The sequence below is a fragment of the Danio rerio genome, chromosome 14 (genome assembly GCF_052040795.2).
Source record: "Danio rerio strain M-AB ecotype USA chromosome 14, GRCz13ab, whole genome shotgun sequence".
NCBI classification, from domain to species: Eukaryota; Metazoa; Chordata; class Actinopteri; order Cypriniformes; family Danionidae; genus Danio; species Danio rerio.
The window spans coordinates 7,206,787-7,226,617 of NC_141034.1; the positions used below are offsets into that span (position 1 = coordinate 7,206,787).

General features: G+C 36.5%; 1 protein-coding gene across 4 annotated transcripts in view; it reads left to right on the forward strand.

Annotated features, from left to right (window-relative positions):
* Positions 1–19,831, forward strand: part of adam19b (ADAM metallopeptidase domain 19b) — a 248,445-nt gene that overhangs the window by 48,570 nt on the left and 180,044 nt on the right. For 3 of the 4 annotated variants that reach the window (XM_087281061.1, XM_087281062.1, XM_087281063.1), the window contains 9 exons: positions 1,174–1,282; positions 1,881–2,094; positions 4,585–4,662; positions 7,545–7,653; positions 7,746–7,887; positions 10,671–10,758; positions 12,542–12,775; positions 15,060–15,154; positions 17,879–19,108. In XM_087281061.1, coding sequence (XP_087137187.1) covers positions 1,174–1,282; positions 1,881–2,094; positions 4,585–4,662; positions 7,545–7,653; positions 7,746–7,887; positions 10,671–10,758; positions 12,542–12,775; positions 15,060–15,154; positions 17,879–17,909 — 1,100 coding nt within the window. In that variant the 3' untranslated portion in view covers positions 17,910–19,108. Of the gene's footprint in view, positions 1–1,173; positions 1,684–1,880; positions 2,095–4,584; positions 4,663–7,544; positions 7,654–7,745; positions 7,888–10,670; positions 10,759–12,541; positions 12,776–15,059; positions 15,155–17,878; positions 19,109–19,831 lie in introns of those variants that run through there. The other variant, XR_015507042.1, reaches the window with a different exon arrangement.

Genomic DNA, 19,831 nt, shown 5'->3' on the forward strand with positions numbered 1-19,831 from the left:
GGTAAAGTCTTACGCACTTCTACTGTCATTTTGAGCAATGTGGGCTAAGAAACAATTATAGCTGTTTTATTATTTCTACCATGGTTTCATGTTTTCCAAAGGAAGTGCCCTTTGCAATGTACTGTAGTTTCAAACAGACATTGTGCTTGGCGTGGATGGCACTATCCAAATGCGATGCCATCTGCTGCTCTCACTAGCTGTCAGTGAAAACCTTTGAGTCCAGCTGAGATATACAGATTTACAAACGTTTCGATTGAGATGCAAGTACATCACTCAATACAGAATTGTGGGAATATTTTAAGTATTTTTTTATTAATTTCCCTTAAACTGGAATGATATACAACTAATATACAGTACTGTGAAAAAGTCTTAAGCACTATACCAGCTTTGTTGGCCTAAGACTTTTGCAGAATTTATAATCAATCAGTCTATTAAAAACAAACAATAGGAAATAATATAGGAAAATATAGGAAAGGTTTACCAAAAAACAACAACAGCACAACATTTCCTCCTCAAGCAAGATTATTTTAGCTTCCCTAGGCTGTTTTGTCCTAATTTTCCTGACATTTTCTGAAATAATGTGCTGTTTAATATCAGGCAAATTTTTAGGTTGAGCAAACTTTTTAGTGGAGTGAACTTAATTTAAAATAAAATAATTACTTACTGTTTTTATATTATTTTACATGCGTATTAATAGATTATTGGTTCTGACATGTTTGTTCCTTGAACAGTTCGATAATAAAATTAAATGTCCATACCTTTGAAAATAAAGATGGGTATTCCAATCCATTTATTGTCTATTTCGTCAAAAGTAAAAAAGTAAACATAAAAAAAACATTACATACAGACACACACACACATATATATATATATATATATATATATATATATATATATATATATATATATATATATATATACATATATATGCATAAATAAATATATGTATATATATATATATATATATATATATATATATATATATATATATATATATATATATATATATATATATATATATATATATATATATTATACAATAATAGTTTTATTAATAATAGAAGGTTTATCTTGGAAACACAAATTGTATGTGCAATTCTACAATAACATATATGTCTATTCGGCTCTGTTCTTGTTCTTTTGTTAATTGCATTTTCTGTGTGTGTGTCTTAGATGCTCGTCCTGCTCCTGATCTTTGTTTTACTGATGTAAATAAAGCAGGCGATGCGTTTGGAAACTGCGGCCAAGACCTTATGGGCACTTACAGGAAATGCACTGAAAGGTGAGATGCATTCAAGGGTTAGTTCACCCAAAAATGAAAATTCTGTTATTAATTACTCACTCTCATGTCATCCCAATCCCCCGAGACCTTTGCTCATTTTCAGAACACAAATTAAGACATTTTTAGATGAAATCCAGGAGCTCTCCCATCCTCCATAGACAACATGTCTCCATGAGACATTTATAGTCCAGAAAAGCAACCAAAAACTTTGTCAAAACATTCAGTGTGACTTCAGAGGTTCAACTGTAATCATCTGAAGCTCCATGAACACTTTTGTGTGCCCAAACACCTTTTAAAAATGACTTTGTTTGCTAATGTCTTCTTACGCAACAGGACATGCTGCTCATTTACATTGGGTAATAAAGTGTAATAGGTGAATTGCGTAAGCTAAATTGTATATTGTGTATGTGTGTGAATGAGAGTGTATGGGTGTTTCAGTGATGGGTTGCAGCTGGAAGGGTATCCACTGCGTAATACATATGCTGGATAAGTTGGCGGTTCATTCCACTGTGGTGATTCCTGATTAATAAAGGAACTAAGTCAAAAAAAGAAAATGAATGAATGAAAGAAGTTTCTACAGTTTCATGTGTCTCAACAGGAATGCTAAATGTGGCAAGATTCAGTGTCAGAGCTCTGCCAGCAAACCATTAGAGTCCAACGCCGTGGCCATCGACACCACCATCCGCTCCGGTCAACAGAAGATTCTGTGCAGAGGGACACACGTGTGGCCGCACGGTCATGCTAAAGAAAACCAGAACGACACCCTGGACCCGGGCCTGGTTCTTACCGGCACCAAATGTGGAGATAATGCGGTGGGTACTGGACAAATGCAGACCACCATTCACCATGAAATTCCCCAAACAGTATATAGATATTAATTACATGTGCTTACTATATGGTTAGTGTTAGAATGTGGGTTAGTTGCACGTAATTAGACATAATTAATTGTAATTGTGGTCCCACTTTATATTAAGGGGCCTTAACTACTATGTACTGAATTGAAGAAATTATGTTGTGCTCATATTGTATTGACAACACCTTTGAGGCTCTTGAGGTGGGATACAGGTTATGGACAGAGTTGATGGCATAGGTTGGATTAAAGGTGGGTTAAAATTTGTGTGAACCTGAAGTTGCTGAGACTTTTATTTCAGTATATTGATGTACTTTTAACTGAAATGGAATATTAAGTAGGGGGTGCGGCTTTCTTTTTGTGGATCATTCCCTCATAGCAAGCTATTGGTAAGTGGCGTGGTTAAGAAAAGTGGCGTGGTTAAAAAAAAAAAGGAAAAAAAAAGAAGCACCGCCAGTCCAAACAAATAAGCAAATAGACAGATTTATTTGAAGATTACGGTATGATGCCGTTTCTTTTGACACTTACCAGCTGACGGCTTACCTCCGCATGGAGGTCTTTCCCGCCGCAACCAGTTTGTCCAGTTAGCTCATTGTTTACGTCTGCGAACTTGAGACGCAGGGAGGAGTTGACCATGGCGACAACAGCGACGACGGGTTCGAGTCCAGTGGTTCCAGAAATCACGTAAGACAAAAACAGAATCAAAAAAACAAAATGAACGAGTGAACAAAAGGGTCAGAATGTAGTATAATCTGAAAACGTGGTAAAAATCAGACGAGGACCTCTTTTTCTGAAGGGCTTTTGTAAACCGTTGATGTTGTTTAGGGTAGGAGGAGGGTGGGTCAGTCGATTGGCCGGTTGCTCAGTCAATCATTCAGTTGGTCGACAGCGGCCTCTGGTGGGTTTATGTGAGAACCGCACGGGCGGCACTCGCAAGAGACAATTTAGATGCGAAAAAGCACACACAGCGGCCTCTTGCAGATTCTCGAAAACAAAAACTGCAAAAATACTTACCTCCCGGGACATATTTCACGGCCTCCAGAAACGTCCATCGTGCTGCTGACTATGTTTTCAGAATGAGCCTGGGTTGGAATTAATTGTTCCCCTAATTAATAAAAATGTGCTCTAACAAAATGATTTCACATGGATTTTAATGTAAATAAAATGTAACGTAAATTCTGGGTTCACACCAAATGTGGAAATAAGTGTTCACGGTAGTGAGTCAATGCAAATTATCGCCGCACTGCACGAAATACATGAAATGCGTCACACATTTGTTGCGAACAGGCAGAATTCACTCCAATCGCATGCATCTGCTTCACAAAAAAATTTTACTCAAATGGAAAAATTCATGTGAGGGAGAAAAACATCCTGCTAGTAAACCAGAGCAAGTGATGCAGTGCTTCACGTCTTGTGTGAACCCATTATTAAGTAATTACGTGCAAATAAATTATCCAACATAAAAACATAATAAGATATAATCAATAAAATCAATGACCCAATGTATAAAATTTTAACAACTGAGTTGAGGGTCTTAACGCAGTTTATTTACAGCTTAGTCAGACAGCAACATTGGCCCATTCGGAAAACATAGCCCTATATACGTTTCTGGAGATCGCGAATAATGTAGTCAGAGCTACATATGGCTGCATTTTGTCTTTAAAATGAATGCTACTGGGCGGTATGACGGCGTTCCTTTTCGCGCTTACCAGCTGACCGCTTACCCTTTTATGGACGGCTTTCCCGCTGTTACTAGTTTGTCTTGTTAGCTGATGATGTACGTCGGCAGACTTGAGACGCAGAGAGTAGTTGACCACGACGACTAAAACAAAAACTTCAAAAAAAAAAAAAAAAATGCTCCTGCAATATATTTGGAGTTCTCCTTAAATGTATATAGAGGTACGTTTTCAGAATAAGCCTGGGTTTTCAGACAGGCAATTGTTAACAGGAACAAACGGTATCATGTGGGTATTCCAAAAGCATAGTCGTGGTCACAGGTAGTGGTCTGTGAAGGCAGCAAACAGGATAAACAAAGAACAAAATAAGAGTCAGGAAACACGGCAAGGCTAGACTAAGGTACGACAAACAAGTGTAAATATTTGAGGATATCAGTCCATGAAAAGCTTCCAGCTGGTACGTAATCAGGGGTGATCTGGAACTGGTGTGTGAGTGAGGTGACTAATGGGACATGTAGTGCAGTTTGGTGGCAGAATTATAGTTCATGTGATAGCTGGTGATCATGACAATAATAAGTACATTGGGTTAAATTATTAATTTGAATGTAAGTGCATAGTAATTAAGGTCACCGTAATTACTATTGTAAGCACAAGAAACATCAATATTTGATGTCTTGATTTTGTCCATTACAGTTGTTTTGATAGTATGCTCAATAATTAATCATCATTAATTCATTGTATTATTCACTTATTCGCTTTAATTTCTTTTCGAGCAGATCTGTTTTGAGGGAGAATGCCGTGATGCATCCTTTTTGCAAGCCGATGAATGCAGTACTAAATGTCAAGGCCATGGGGTAAGTCCAAATTGCATGTTTAACATGGATCTAACTGAACCTTACACAAACACGGCAATAATAGAGCTGCAATTTCCTACTTATTTACATAATTTCCTGCACTAACAATACTAGTAACAAAAATTCTCACCATTCTCACAATTAGTCATGCAGATTATTATTAATAAATGCATGTGGTTCTAGTTTGGGTTTTTTCCAGTTCTATTATTTAGCCTAATTCATGAGAAGATTTCAGTTGAGGAAATGATTTCATAGAGGATATGGTTTCAAAGTGTGGGGAAATTTGGGTGGGTTAAACTTTTTTTTTTTTTTTGTGCTAAACTTAACACAGACCTTGGTGTCGTAATCATTTCCATTGAATACAAGTCACTTTTAGGTTGTGATGTTAGTACTTAATAAGGGAGTAGATTTTACAATGTAGAATGCAGAGGGGAACTATCATTAGGGCCCTCTAGGACATCAGATAGACACTAAATAATTGCAAAATGAATATAAATTTACTTCAATTATTATTATTTTTTTTAAATGATAACATTTTAAAGTTTACTGCTTAAAAGTTGTCCTGAAAAACCTAGAAATGAGAAATTTCTTTTTTTTTATAATTATATGGGTCATTCTGTTTATTCTGTTTACTGTATATTTCATTACAAATCATGCAGGTTAATCATCATACATGATTAAATGTATGAGCAAATACTATAATAGTAGGTATTATAAATATAAAAAATTACAGTCAGTTAAAAACAATCACACAGGTTAATATTCATTAATGCATGTGGGTCTAGTGTGGGTTGTGTCCATGTTTATAATTTGGGTTTACAGTAAAAATAAAATTGAATGAATACTGAAAATACTAAATCTAATTCAAAATATGAGTAAATACTTCAAAAAAACTTATGTAATCAATAATTTTTTCTTATATTACTCCCTTTTCAGGTTTGCACATTTGGGTGATCTGTTCTTTTAGATAGTTTTACACTGAAAATGTAGATGAAATCATAGTTGAAGTCATGCTTATCCCTCCTGTGAATTTATTTTTTCTTGTTTGAATATTTCACAAATGATGTTGAACAGAGCAAGGAATTTTTCCACAGTATTTCCTAAAATTTCCTATAATATATATATATATATATATATATATATATATATATATATATATATATATATATATATATATATATATATATATATATAATTATATATATATATATATTTTTTTTTTTAAATAAATATATATATATATATATATATATATATATATATATATATATATATATATATATATATATATATATATATATATATATATATATATATTAGGGTTGTAACAATATACCGGTATGACGGTCTACCACGATTTGAACGTGCACGATTATCATACCATGAACAATTGCATATCAACGGTTTTAACCCTTAAAGACCGAGACAGCCGCCCGCGGCTAAAAATAAGTATTGCTCTTAAATGTTTAATAACTTTTGATCCGCTGATCCGATTCATACAATTCAAAGATTGGCATAAAGAAGCACTTTCAGCAGTTTCCAGTGCTGTATCACATAACATTCACGGCTCCAGAGGCTCCGGAATCAGTGCGGTTACGTCATCAAAATTTGACAACGCTGATTTGACAAAGAAACGCTCGTCACTGTGTCTCCGGACAAACTAGACACAATACATTGATGCATTGTCCCTCCTCCATGCCCAGATTGGTTCAAACTCGCTATATCACAACCAATAAGCATAGGTTTCGCTTTTGTTTGTGGACCAAAAACGAGCTTTTTGAACAACACAGAATGAGAGATAGGCATACATTTATGCACGGCTAAATAAAACGCAAAAAAAAAGTTTTGCATGAAATAATTCTCATACTAAGTACTTTTGCATGCACAGCAGCACAGAACCATGACAAAACAGTGACACCGCAAAGACGAACTGCTGCTCTTGCTGTTTTCAAAAGACGCAAATGAAGGTGCAGCTGTTTGTCTGCATTGCAGACAACCATATCCAAATCCATATCCACAGACAACCATGTCCATGCTGGCACATAAAACCTAAGGATGTTCCATATTGAATCTAGTTTCGTTATGTAACTATTTATAGTATAGTAAATATTTATATCTATTTTTTTACTGAGGATTTGCACCATGTTTATTTGGACTTTATTTGGACTTTGACACATTATTTATTATTTCTTATTTTTTTATTTGTTCATTGTAAGTGGTGTTGTTTATAGTAACTGAAAATATATTATTTGGAAAAAGTCAAATTTGCTTCACTGTTCTATTATTTTGTAACATTTGTAACATACCGTATACTGCGAAACCGTCAAACCGTGGTATTGTTTTAGACGATTATCATACCGTAAAAAATTCATACCGTTACAACCCTAATATATATATATATATATATATATATATATATATATAATATTTTTTTCTTCTAGAGAAAGTCTTATTTGTTTTATTTCGGCTAGAATAAAAGCAGTTTTTCATTTTTATAAAACCATTTTAAGGTCAATATTATTAGCCTCCCAAAGCAATATTTTTTTCCGATGTCCGATGTCTGTCTACAGAACAAACCACTGTTATACAACGACTTGCACAATTAACCGAATTTGCCTAATTAACCTAGTTAAGCTTTTAAATGGCACTTTAAGCTGAATACTAGTGTCTTGAAAAATATCTACTCAAATATTATGTTCTGTCATCATGACAAAGATAAAATAAATCAATTATTAGAAACTAATTATTAAAACTATTATGTTTAGAAATTATTTGAAAAAAAAATCTATCCGTTAAATAGAAATTGGACAAAAAAATATACAGGGGGGCTTATAATTCTGACTTCAACTGCATGTTGTTGTTGTTGTTTTTTTGTCCTGCAGCTTTGCAATAATAACCACAACTGTCACTGTCACTCCGGTTGGGCTCCACCATTTTGTGGGACATCGGGTCCAGGAGGCAGTTTGGACAGCGGGCCTGTGATCTCACAGAGTACGTCAGCTGATTACCTCAATATTTTATTGAACCCTATCTACGATGAGTTATGTTTTTTGACTGATGTTTTTGTCTTATCTTATGTGCAGGCAGCTTTTATCTTGTGCTGGTTCTCCTCAGCTTGTCTTTTCTTCTGGCGTTGGCTGTGCTTGGTGTCTGTTGGTGCCGCTGTAAACAGAGGTTTCTCTCCACCAAAAGCCCAGCTCTTCCTAAAACACAAACATGCATCAAGTAACAGAGTTTATAACTTAATTTGGGGGAAATAAGTATTGAAAACATCTCCACTTTTCTCAGAAAACATATTTCTAAAGGTGCTGTTGACTTGAAATTTTGGTAACAACCAAAACCGGATGTTGGTAACAACCAAACAAATCCATATAAGCAAAGAAGACAAATCTAATTAGTTTACAAATGATTTGACGTGTAAAAAAAAAGAATTGACACAAGGGACAATTATTGAACACATGAAGAAAGGGAGGTGTAGAAAGGCACTGAAAGCCCAGACAGCAGCTGAAATCTCTCAGTAATTCTTCAGTGACCCTCTGCCCTTCCTCGGTGTAAATGAATATTAGCTGCCTGCTTCAATCCTGCATCTACATTAGCAGGATGATGAAGATGAAACCAGGGTGGACATTTCAGCAAGACAATTCAATTGAATTCACCTTTATTTCTATAGCGCTTTTACAATGTACATGTAGATTGTGTCAAAGCAGCTTCACGTAGAAGATCATAGTAAATTGAAACAGTGTAGTTCAGTTTTCAGTGTTTAAGTTCAGTTCAGTTCAGTGTGATTTAATAGTCACTACTGAGAGTCCAAACACTGAGGGCTCTATTTTGACGGTCCATGCGCAGAGCGCAAAACGCAGGGCGCAAACGCTTGCAGGGCGTGTCAGGACTAATTTAAGGACGGGAAATCTGCCTTGCGCCGCGGCGCATGGTCTAAAAGGGTTGAGTTTATTTTCTTAATGAGTTATAGGTGTGTTTTGAGAATAAATCAATTATAATCTCATCTCCCATTCCTTTTAAGAGTCCACTGCGTCGCGCCAAGAGCGCATTCGCTTTTTACAGGACGCAAAGTAAGTCTAAGTGGAAAAAATTAGCATTTCACAAGCAAACATTTAACAGTTTTATAACAGAAAACTGTTAAACAGAGCATCTACTGCGTGAGAATGAGAGATAATGGATCACTTTCACTTTCGCTCTTGGATAGGGAAACCTTTACGCACAGACATCAATTAGTCTATAAATAAATACTTTTGTTTGTTAAGCGCAAATATTCGTTTCAAAACTATTTCTAAATTCAGTTCTAATTTCCAGCAAACGAATAAATTAATAATAATAACAGAGTGTCTTCAAAAACCTGAGTTATATCCTAAAACACATGCTGTGCCCCATATGGTCTAAAACCTGACAGGTGGGCAAATCTAAGCTTATTTTTAATAAAACAAATATAAATATGGATATAATAAATAATACTGCTAATAATAATAACATTATACAAAAGCAAATTGTTATGAATGAACTGAAAAAGCCTCCCGAGATGAAGACATAAAAGCAGTGATTTTTCATATTTATGTGGGCTAGAAAAATAATGTTTTGTAATATTTTAATCCTTTATATTTATATCCTATATCTATTCTTATTATATCCTATATATATCCTTAATATTTAATTTTTTTCATATGTAAAGATATTTGCCTATTGCTCTCTTGTGTGTATTAAGCAGTGTGTAAGCGAGGCGCAACTCTGCGCCGGAGTTTAGACCGGGTTTGTTTTGGTCTAATGAAAAATCTATTATAGATTCTCAAAATAGCAACGCGCCAGCGGTCCGCCTCAGAACGCCTCCCTTTTTAGACCAGAACGCCTATGGGCGCACAAATGAGCGCTAATGCATTTGCTATTTAAACAGCGTAGCGCAACGCTTCAAAACGACTCTTGCGCCAAGAGGAAACTACCAAAAGACTACTGCGCCCCGTCTTGCGCCACACTGCGCCGGGTGAATGGTAGGGCCCTGAAGAGCAAATCCATCGATATGCAGCTCTACAGATCCCGAACCATGCAAGCCAGTGGCGACAGCGGCGAGGAAAAAACTTCACCAAATCGCAAAAGTGAAGAATTAAAAAACCTCGGGAGACACCAGGCTCAGTTGGGCACGAACGTTTCTCCTCTGGCTAAAAAAATTCTTGTGCAGAGCTGCAGTCTGGGCGCTAGAGAATGCTGGATCTCAGCGAAGACTCGTCTGTCCCTGGAGCGTCACAGGAATCATGCTCTCCACTCCTCCATGACCACCACAGCAGCTGCTCAGGGTACGGCCTGGTCCAGGATTATGGAAACCTTGGGATCATCTCGTCGCTGGCCTTGGATCGAATCAGTGGCGCCGCATAGTCTGAGGGCCTCAGGGATGAGTATCCCCAAGTGGAAATAGAGAATAAAGAGAATAGTTAGTGTAGCTGCTGTTCATAGTATATATAAACGAGATGCTTAAACTTGCATGGAGCACATTCATGTAGCATACCGCTTAGGGATGCACTGAGTGTATGCTTTGCTAAAAAGATAGGTTTTTAATCTAGTTTTGAACCGAGAGAGTGTGTCTGAGCCTCGGACATTATCAGGAAGGCTATTCCAGAGTTAAGGATCCATAAATGAGAAGGCTTGACTTCCTTGCAATACACGTGAATGCTTTTGAGAGGCGTCTTTATGCTGCCATCACCAAAAAAGCGTTTTATATAAAGTATTAAATACATTTCAGTAGTTCAGTACTTTCTCCTTGTGTTGTACCATTGTTATTACACATAACTCATGTTTCAGATTTGTTTTGTTTTATTTTTATGTTTATATTGTTTGGGTTTTTACTAAAACCTGGTTCAATTCCATGCCAACAGCTCCTTTACAAATATTACTCCAGGAAAAAACATGAAGTGTTCAATGCTTATTTCCCCCACTGTAAATGCAGGAATGGTTAAGTCTTTAGCAGTTATTGCTTTATACGAAGTCATTATTTTCCTTCTTGTCAGTGTTCCAGACACCCCTGAGCCTAAAAGTCACACGACAGGCCATGCCAACCCAGTGTTCCAGCCAAAGAAAGCTCCCGCTGATGAACAGGTGCGAAGTTGTTTTGTTGTCAGTGTGTGTTCAGTGTACGTCCATCCAAAAGCATTGGATGTGTGAAGGAAAAATCTGCTATACTCACCGCATATTCAGTTAGTTGCTGGTTGTCTAAAAAGAAAAAAATGTACATGGAATATTAATGTACATCATTTACAAATCAACATATGCAGCGTTTATTGACTCTTAATTATCCCATGGTGAGCTGAAATTCTTGAATCTGATTGGCTGAAAGGTGTGAAATAAAATTGTTCTCTGGAATACTAGATTCTGATTGGTCAGTCATGACATTCCAAGGTATGTTATTCCCTGATAACAACTGATTAGGCTAATAACATAGGCTCATTTGGGTACTACAAATGATCTTTATTATTTGGGATTATCTTTATGTATATATTCTATATCCTATGGATGGCACGGTGGCCCATTGGTTAGCACTGTCGCTTCACAGCAAGAAGGTTGCTGGTTCGAGTCCCAGCTGGGTCAGTTAGCATTTCTGTGTGAAGTTTGAATGTTCTCCCAGTGTTCATGTGGGTTTTCTTTGGGTGCTCCGGTTATCCCCACAGTCCAAAGACATGAGCTGAAGTGAATTGGCCAAACAAAAACTGGCCATAGTGTGAATATGAGACTGTATGGGTGTTTTTCAGTACTGGGTTGTGGCTGGAAGGGCATCCACTGTGTAAAACATATGCCGGAATAGTTGGTGGTTCATTTCACTGTGGCGACTCCTGATAAATAAGGGACTAAGCCTAAGGAAAATAAATTAATGAAAATATTCTATCATATATATATATATATATATATATATATATATATATATATATATATATATATATATATATATATATATATATATATATATATATAACAGTTCTGTCTGGTTCTCAAATCTGATTGGCTGATAGCTGTACGATATTCTGTAATATCAGAACTCCTACAGCCTCTTTACCCTTTGTGTATTATTACTCCGCCCACATACAGCCAGCTAAAAACAGACACTACAGATCTAAAGGTTAAAAGATGCACGCTCAACTGTTTAACTGTCAGCTTATGATTTGATTCCGGCAGAAAGTAGTTCCTCATACAAAAGGGTTTTTGAGACTCTTCATGTTTGATTTTGTTTTTATATACAAAATGATGCCGTCAAACTGTTGAATAAACGCAATATCACACTCGTAGCAGTGCAATATGGCTGTATATCGGCACTGGTGGGGGCACTAAGGCACTCGGCCTGCGGCCTCGTACCAATGCACGCCTCCCACCAGTGTGTGATATTGCTCATACATATATATGTGTGTGTGTGTGTGTGTGACTTATCTGTCATCGTTTGACTATAGGGAGTCTTGTGACTAAATTATATTGGAAATATTGACTGTAAAAAAAAATGTTAAATAGGTTGTTTCTAATAAAAGTATTCATTTTTTTCTGCACCTTGAACAAACGAATAATTGATCATTAACAAATAATAAATACTTGTATTTTTTCATTAGTTAACATTGACAAAGGTTAATAAATGCTGTTTAAATATATTTCTCTAAAACTTTCTATATATTGAAAAAGAAATCCATATATTACATAAAAAATGTTATAATATAAGTTTGAAAATGGGATTTAAAGTTTATACTTTGCTGTAGGACAACCAGACCCTTAGAACTATTGTGGAAAATTAATCTGACAAAGATTTCACCCCAAAATTCATTTATATTATGGATTGTCATTGTGTATATTTATTTTTAGACTTACAGAAACTGTGCATAAACTACAGTTGTTTGCTTTTCAGGCCACCCTTCGAGCGAGTCCTACAGGTCCACCTAGATCCAGACACAGTATCATTCGGCCGACTGTGAAACCTCCTCCAATCCCAGCCTATGCTCCACACAAGCACCTCATTTCAGAGCCGTCCCAGCCGTCTCCATCAGTAAACCCCAAAACAAGACCACTACCACCCAACAGACCACCACCACCCTGCCCCACCACCAAACCCTGCAAAAACCCTGCACCAAAGACTACAGAGGTCAGTGTTTTACCAGTGCAGATCCTGTATGTCTAGCTGTTTCAGCATTTAACCCTAAAAAAAGCTATTAGGCTGCGTCCCAAATCGCCTACTACTCGAGTAGGTACTACATTTGAATTTCAATTTACTACACAATCATTAGAAAAGTATGTTATATATCGTATTAATCAAAGTGAATTAAATTAGGATGTACTACATCCACCTTGTTGTCATTATCACATGACCTACCCCTGTCAGTTGCGACGCATTCATGATTTCTCTCGTGTGATAGCATAGCATCCATTAGATGCACACTACAGAATCTCACTGGAAGTAGTAGCTCTAGTGTTTTTCTAATAATATAAATTCAAGCATACTACTCAGCTCATACTATTTTTCATATGCTATATACTAGGGAAGTATGTAATTTCGGACGCAGCCCTGGTGTGTGTTTTCATGCTATTACTGCTTTATAAAAACAACAACTAATACCTATTTGTATCATTAGGCACTAGTTCAAGCTTATTAGATACATAAACCTATTAAACAGCTATAAGTACTTGTATATTGCATACTAGTATTCATTAATTATAATAATAATAATAATTCCTTACATTTATATAGTGCTTTTCTGGGCACTCAAAGCGCTTTACACACAATGGGGGGAATCTCCTCATCCACCACCAGTGTGCAGCATCCACCTGGATGACGCGACGGCAGCCATTTTGCGCCAGACCGCACACCACACACCAGCTGATTGGTGGAGAGGAGACAGCAATGAAGCCAATTGGAATATGGGGATGGTTAGGAGGCCATGATGGACAAAGGCCAGTGGGCAGATTTGGCCAGGATGCCGGGGTTAAACCCCTACTCTTTTCGAAGGACATCCTGGGATTTTTAACGACCACAGAGAGTCCAGACCTCGGTTTAACGTCTCATCCGATAGACGGCGCTCACTGAGCGGTGTAGCGTCCCCGTTTAGGACCCACACAGACCGCAGGTTGGGCGCCCCCTGCTGGCCTCACTAACACCACTTCCGGCAGCAACCTAGCTTTCCCATGTGGTCTCCCATCCAGGTACTGACCGGGCGCAGCCCTGCTTAGCTTCAGTGGGCGACCATGTGAGAGTTGCAGAGAGCTAGCTGCCAGCTCAATTAGGCACTAGTTCTTATTAATGTATACTACTACCCATTAAATACACTGTAGTTCTTATTTAATTGTATATTAGTTTTTATTCATCAGGTACTTGGACCTATTATATAGTAGTATTTATTTATTTGATTGTAGTACTATTATTTAACAGATACCAGAACTTAATTATTAGACAGTATTAGTAGTATTTTTTGTATTATTACTGGTATTATTAGCATTAGTTAGACAAGTATTATCCTAGTTACATCTGTTTTACATAACTTTAGTTATGCTATTATGATATTTGTTATTCAGAACTCCTAGAGTTGTGTTAAACTAATGTTTGTAACGTCAAATAAGGATTTGTTTCTAATATAGCATCTTTTGAATATGTACTAGTTGCTAATCAATGTAATTAATAAGTAATAGTCTTCTTTATAGGTACAAATATCTAACAATAAACGCTAGTAACTAGTGAATAAAAACTACCATGGAATAAATAAAAACTAGTATTTATAAAAGTATGAGCATCGTATAGTACTTATATTTAATAATTAGGTTGTTATTAATTAATTAATCATAGAAGGAGCCTCAGCTGTGTCAGTTGGTGTTTCTGTGTGGAGTTTGCATGTTCTCCCTGCGTTCGGGTGGGTTTTCTCCGGGTGCTCCGGTTTCCCCCACAGTCCAAAGACATGCGGTACAGGTGAATTGGGTAGGCTAAATTGTCCATAGTGTATGAGTGTGTGTGCGTGAATACTTCCCAGGGATGGGTTGCAGCTGGAAGGGCATCCGCTGCATGGAAATGTGCTGGATGGGTTGGCGGTTGGTTCCGTTGTGGCTAACCCAGATTAATAAAGGGGCTAAGCCGACAAGAAACTGAATGAATTAATTAATAATTAAATAATCAATTAATAATTAGCACCTACTGAAGTTCTACTAGTAACAAGCACCATTACTTAATGTAAAAGATAATGAAACCAAAAGTATGAAAGTAGATTCTCGTACATTATAGAGGCTGAATGTAAAATGGCTTGACTTGGTTGTAGAACTTCCTGCACTGTTTGTATCAGAGCTCCTGCAGCTCCCTTATAAAAAGTGGCTTATTTGCATAATGTAATCACTGTTTACTGACTGCAACTAAATAATGAAATGAAACGTTGCTGTGTTACATTCAGATGTTGCCTAAGAATGGCATGCCAGTTTCACCGGCCATGCTGCAGAAAGGGAAATCCAGTCTGATGCCCCCTTCTGGACACCACCAAAACGTCAGGTAATCAGAAGAGAGAAGTTGTAAGCTCTGAAACGGAACTAGCTTACTAGCTTTATAGATGTGTGTCATGTTTATCTTCTTTAATAATTTAACTGCTATAATTTTTCATTACTGTTTAATAATATCCCTCACTTAAAAATAGTTCAAAAGCATTCAGACTGCAGTTAGAATGCCTTGATAATTTAAGTTACGAAAGCAAGAAATATGGGTTTGTTTTTTACATATTTGTCAAATGGCAGCTGACATTTATATAATATCACACAAGCAAGTAGTTGAAAAGCAATTTGAAGCGTTTGAAACACTTATTATGTCCACTATTTATCAAATGGTCACAGTTCCAGATTTTAATTAAAACACACATTTTAATAGCCTAATATAGTATTCAAATAATATTAATTTAATTATATAATATTATTCATTCTGTTAGTGTTATTGTGTATGTATTGTATAGTATGGGGTCAGAAGCGCTCTGTTAAGGGCCGTCTCGTCCCAAATGAACAGGGGTGCGATTTCTGAACAACGACGTAACTCACTGCTGAACTATCATGGTACGATGCATCATTTGGGAAAAGAACGATGTAGTGACGAGTGTTTCCCAAAACGCATAGTTTCTTTATCGCAGATCCATCGCTTCTAATGTTAGTTATAACGTAAAACGCCCATAATGACAATCTAAACGGGGCGGAGGAACTACTTCTTCACAGAAGAGCCCCATCATTTCTTTGTACAAATTATATTGTTTTACACAAACACTCATTTAAATGAAATCCCATATTGGTTTTGGTTAAAACATGCACTCGTTTTCTATATTAACTGAAATATATGTCAATGGCACATATAAGTTTCCTTTACAAATATTACTTAGAATGATATGTCCTATTCTAAAGCAAATCACTTACAAAAGCTAACACGTATTCTAATATCATAGATAAATCATATGAATAAATAAATACTGAGGCGATTTATTATAAAATGAAATTTATTATTTATTATTTTTTAGGAAATGAAAAAAATCATATTTTAATAATAATATTAATAATACTAGAGATGATCATGAGGATGATGATGATAATTATTATTATTATTTATATTACTATGTATTAGAAATGAAAAAAATCTTTATTTAATAAAAATATTAATAATATTAATGATTATGATGATGATGATAATTATTCATGTTATTATTATTATTATTATTATTATTATTATTATTATTAAGTAGTTTTTTTAAGTATATTATTAAGTCTACTTTTACAATTTGACACTTGTAACCACTGCAGAAAGTTCTAACCGGCATGTCCATGTCATATACAGTACAGATAATAAATAACCCACTATAAATTAAAATAATTAATGTATGCGTTTTGTTTTCACAAGCTTTGGAGACGTAATATAAATTCCGCTTTTAAATAATAGGTCACCTAAAGCTTTCGCTTGAGGCTGTGTTCAAAATGACATTAATGCTTTCAAAGTGCACTGCGAAGGGAGCACAATTGTAAACATGACGATCGCTAAAACTGAACTGTAAAAATAGTTTGAAGGCAAATTACACCTTTTTTTTTTATTTTATTTTTTATTTTTAATTATTCAAAGTTTAAATGTTAGAAGGTTCTAATTGAATTGGGTATAGGGGGGATAAGTGGGAATAGAACACAGCCAGGAACTACGTTTCAAACTACAGCTGCAGAGCTGTAGTTGCAAGCTATCAAGATTGCGACGCAGTTTGCAAATGTTCATAGGAGTGACGGATTTTGGATACGGCAAATCAACACACTATGCTTGTAACGACGGAACTTGCGACCTTTGTTGGCTAATGATGGCTTTGGGAAATGTACCCCAGAGCAGGAGTTTGGTTCGCATTGCCGGCAATAAGTTAGACTTGTTTCCAGTGAATGTTGGACTCCAGCAGGGGTGCTCTTCACCGGTTCACCGGTTCTGTTCATGATTGTTATTGACAGAATTTCTATGCGCAGCCTTGGGACGGAGGGTGTCCGGTTCGGGGACCACAGAATTTCATCTCTGTTATTCGCAGATGATGATGTTCTGTTGGCTTCATCCGACATGGACCTTCAGCATGCACTGGGGCTGCCAAGTGTGACGCGACTGGGATGAGAATCTGCACCTCCAAGTTCGAGGACATGGTGCTTCCCCAGAAAAAGGTAGTTTACCATCTTCAGGTTCGAGATTGGTGCTGCGGCAGCAGTAATACGGTCAATGTACCGGCCTGTTGAGCTGAGCCGAAAGGACAAGATCTTAGATACAGGCGGCCGAAATGAGTTTCTATTGCAGTGTGGTAGGGCGCACCCTTATAGATAATGTGAAGAACTCTGTCACTCAGGAGGAGCTCAGAGTACAGCCGCTGCTCCTCCACATCGAGAGAAGCCAGCTGAGTCGACTCTGGCATTTTCAGATGCCTCCTGGAGGCTTATCTAGGGAGGTGTTCCAGGCATGTCCCACCCGCAGGAGGCCTTGGGGGAGACCCAGGACATGCTGGAGTAACTATGTCTTTCGGTTGGACTCGAAACGCCTCAGGATCCCCCAGACGAGCTGGAGGAAATGTCTGATGAGAGGGAAGTCTGGAGTTCTCTCCTGAGACTGTTGCCCTTGTGACCCGGCCCCGGATAAACTGATAAAAATGAATGATAAATGAATGAATGTAATTTTATATTATTACATTTTTGTCATAAATTAGAATTCGTAAGACTTGATTTGACTTTGTTTTAGGTTCCAAAAAGAAGTTTCTGGAAAGAGCTGAGTTGCAGTGAAGCTCGCCGAGCGCTACATCAATCACCTCTGCACCTTTAAGACGTCTTTAAGAGTGACCAAACAACTGTGTCAAAGTGATGACCACATTACTGACCTGAACACAGAACGAAGGTCAGACTCTCACTTCAGTGTTTTGGGAGGTGCCGTTCCACTATTCCTGTGCCAAACAGTATGTTGCAGTTTCATTAGAGACCTCAGAGAAAAGAAAAAGAAAACTGGACGATGTATATGGCATTATTATACAATAACAGCATGGGTCACCCAAAAGAATATCTTGCTCCAGAATATGAAACCTTGATTCTTTTGCACGCATCACAATGTAGCTAAATCATATAAATAGTGAAAATCGTCTTCGTCTAGTCATGAACTAACTTGCACTGTTGGTACAATTTAGTTTAATACTATTGTAGAGCTGTACTTGGGGAATAAAAGTACTGGAGATTGTTTTCATAGCAATAATAGTCCAGAAACACAAACTGTATATACTGGGCTCTTTTTTAACCTTAAATTCTGTGTAGTCATATACTATTTATAGTATACTGTACTGTATATATGTTAATAAGATCAAGTAACCTGTCTCAAAGGGTGTTTGCAATTTTGCTGGATAAGAATCTGTTCATATTACTCATGGTGCTTTGGTTCTGAATTCCTAAACTGCCTTTTTTGATAACGCTTGATTAAAATGTTCTTTTCATGTTTTAAATAAGGGCATTAATTAACCCAGGGAATGTATTTAGGTTTAAATAACCTATAAAAATGTCAATCTTATTTTTTTTAATACATATTCTTTGTTTGTAAGTCATTTGGGGGGAAAACTCTGGACGATTATAATTTCTTCTTACATAATTTGTTTGGAGAACTATGACCGATGTACTTGATTTCTGTTTGTTTTTTTTATGTTGTTGTTGTTGAAAAGTTATTTATTCATAGTGTTGAATGCAACAGCGCCTTAAAATTGTTTTTTTTTCATGGATAAAACGGTTAAGAAAGAAAATATTGATCTGTTTTAAATGTGAAGGTGGATTGCTTTTGCAAATATCCGCATAGGGATCAGAAAAGAGTCACTTTAATTTAAATTCTGCTTAACTTTAATTTCTCATAAGTAAAGAGGTGGTCCTATGCAAAATATGATGCAATGCAGTGCCTTCCATGTCACATCATAAATAAATAAAAAATCCCATCTGTTAACATTGTTGTCATTTTTTTTTGTCTTAATAAATGCTTGAATTTGTGGAATTATTATTATTCTAGTTGATCATTTAATATCAGAAGTGGCTTATATGAAAGGCAAAGGCCTCTATTACGCTTATTTTACCAAAATAAAATACGATCATGCCTTGATTTTTAATAATTTAAGACAGTAAGGTCTGACTTTGCTTAGACAAAAGTCTTGTCACAAAACAGAAATAATGTACAGTATAAAATAAAGAGTCATGCTGCAGTGGAAAAAGTATTAATATTGTGTATGACTACCATGAGCTTGGAGGACTGCATCCATACATCTCTGCAATTACTCAAATAACTTATTAATAAAGTCATCTGGAATGGTAAAGAAAGCGTTCTTGCAGGACTCCCAGAGCTCATCAAGATTCTTTGGATTCATCTTTAATGCCTCCTCCATCTTATTCCAGACATGCTCAATAATGTTCATTTCTGGTGACTGGGCTGGCCAATCCTGGAGCACCTTGACCTTCTTTGCTTTCAGAAACTTTGATGTGGAGGCTGAAGTATGAGAAGGAGCGCTATCCTGCTGGAGAATTTGCCCTCACCTGTGGTTTGTAATGTAATGGGCAGCACTAATGTCTTGATACCTCAGGCTGTTGATGTTTTCATCCACTCTGCAGATCTCTCTCACGCCCCCATACTGAATGTAACCCCAAACCATGATTTTTCCTTCAACAAACTTGACTA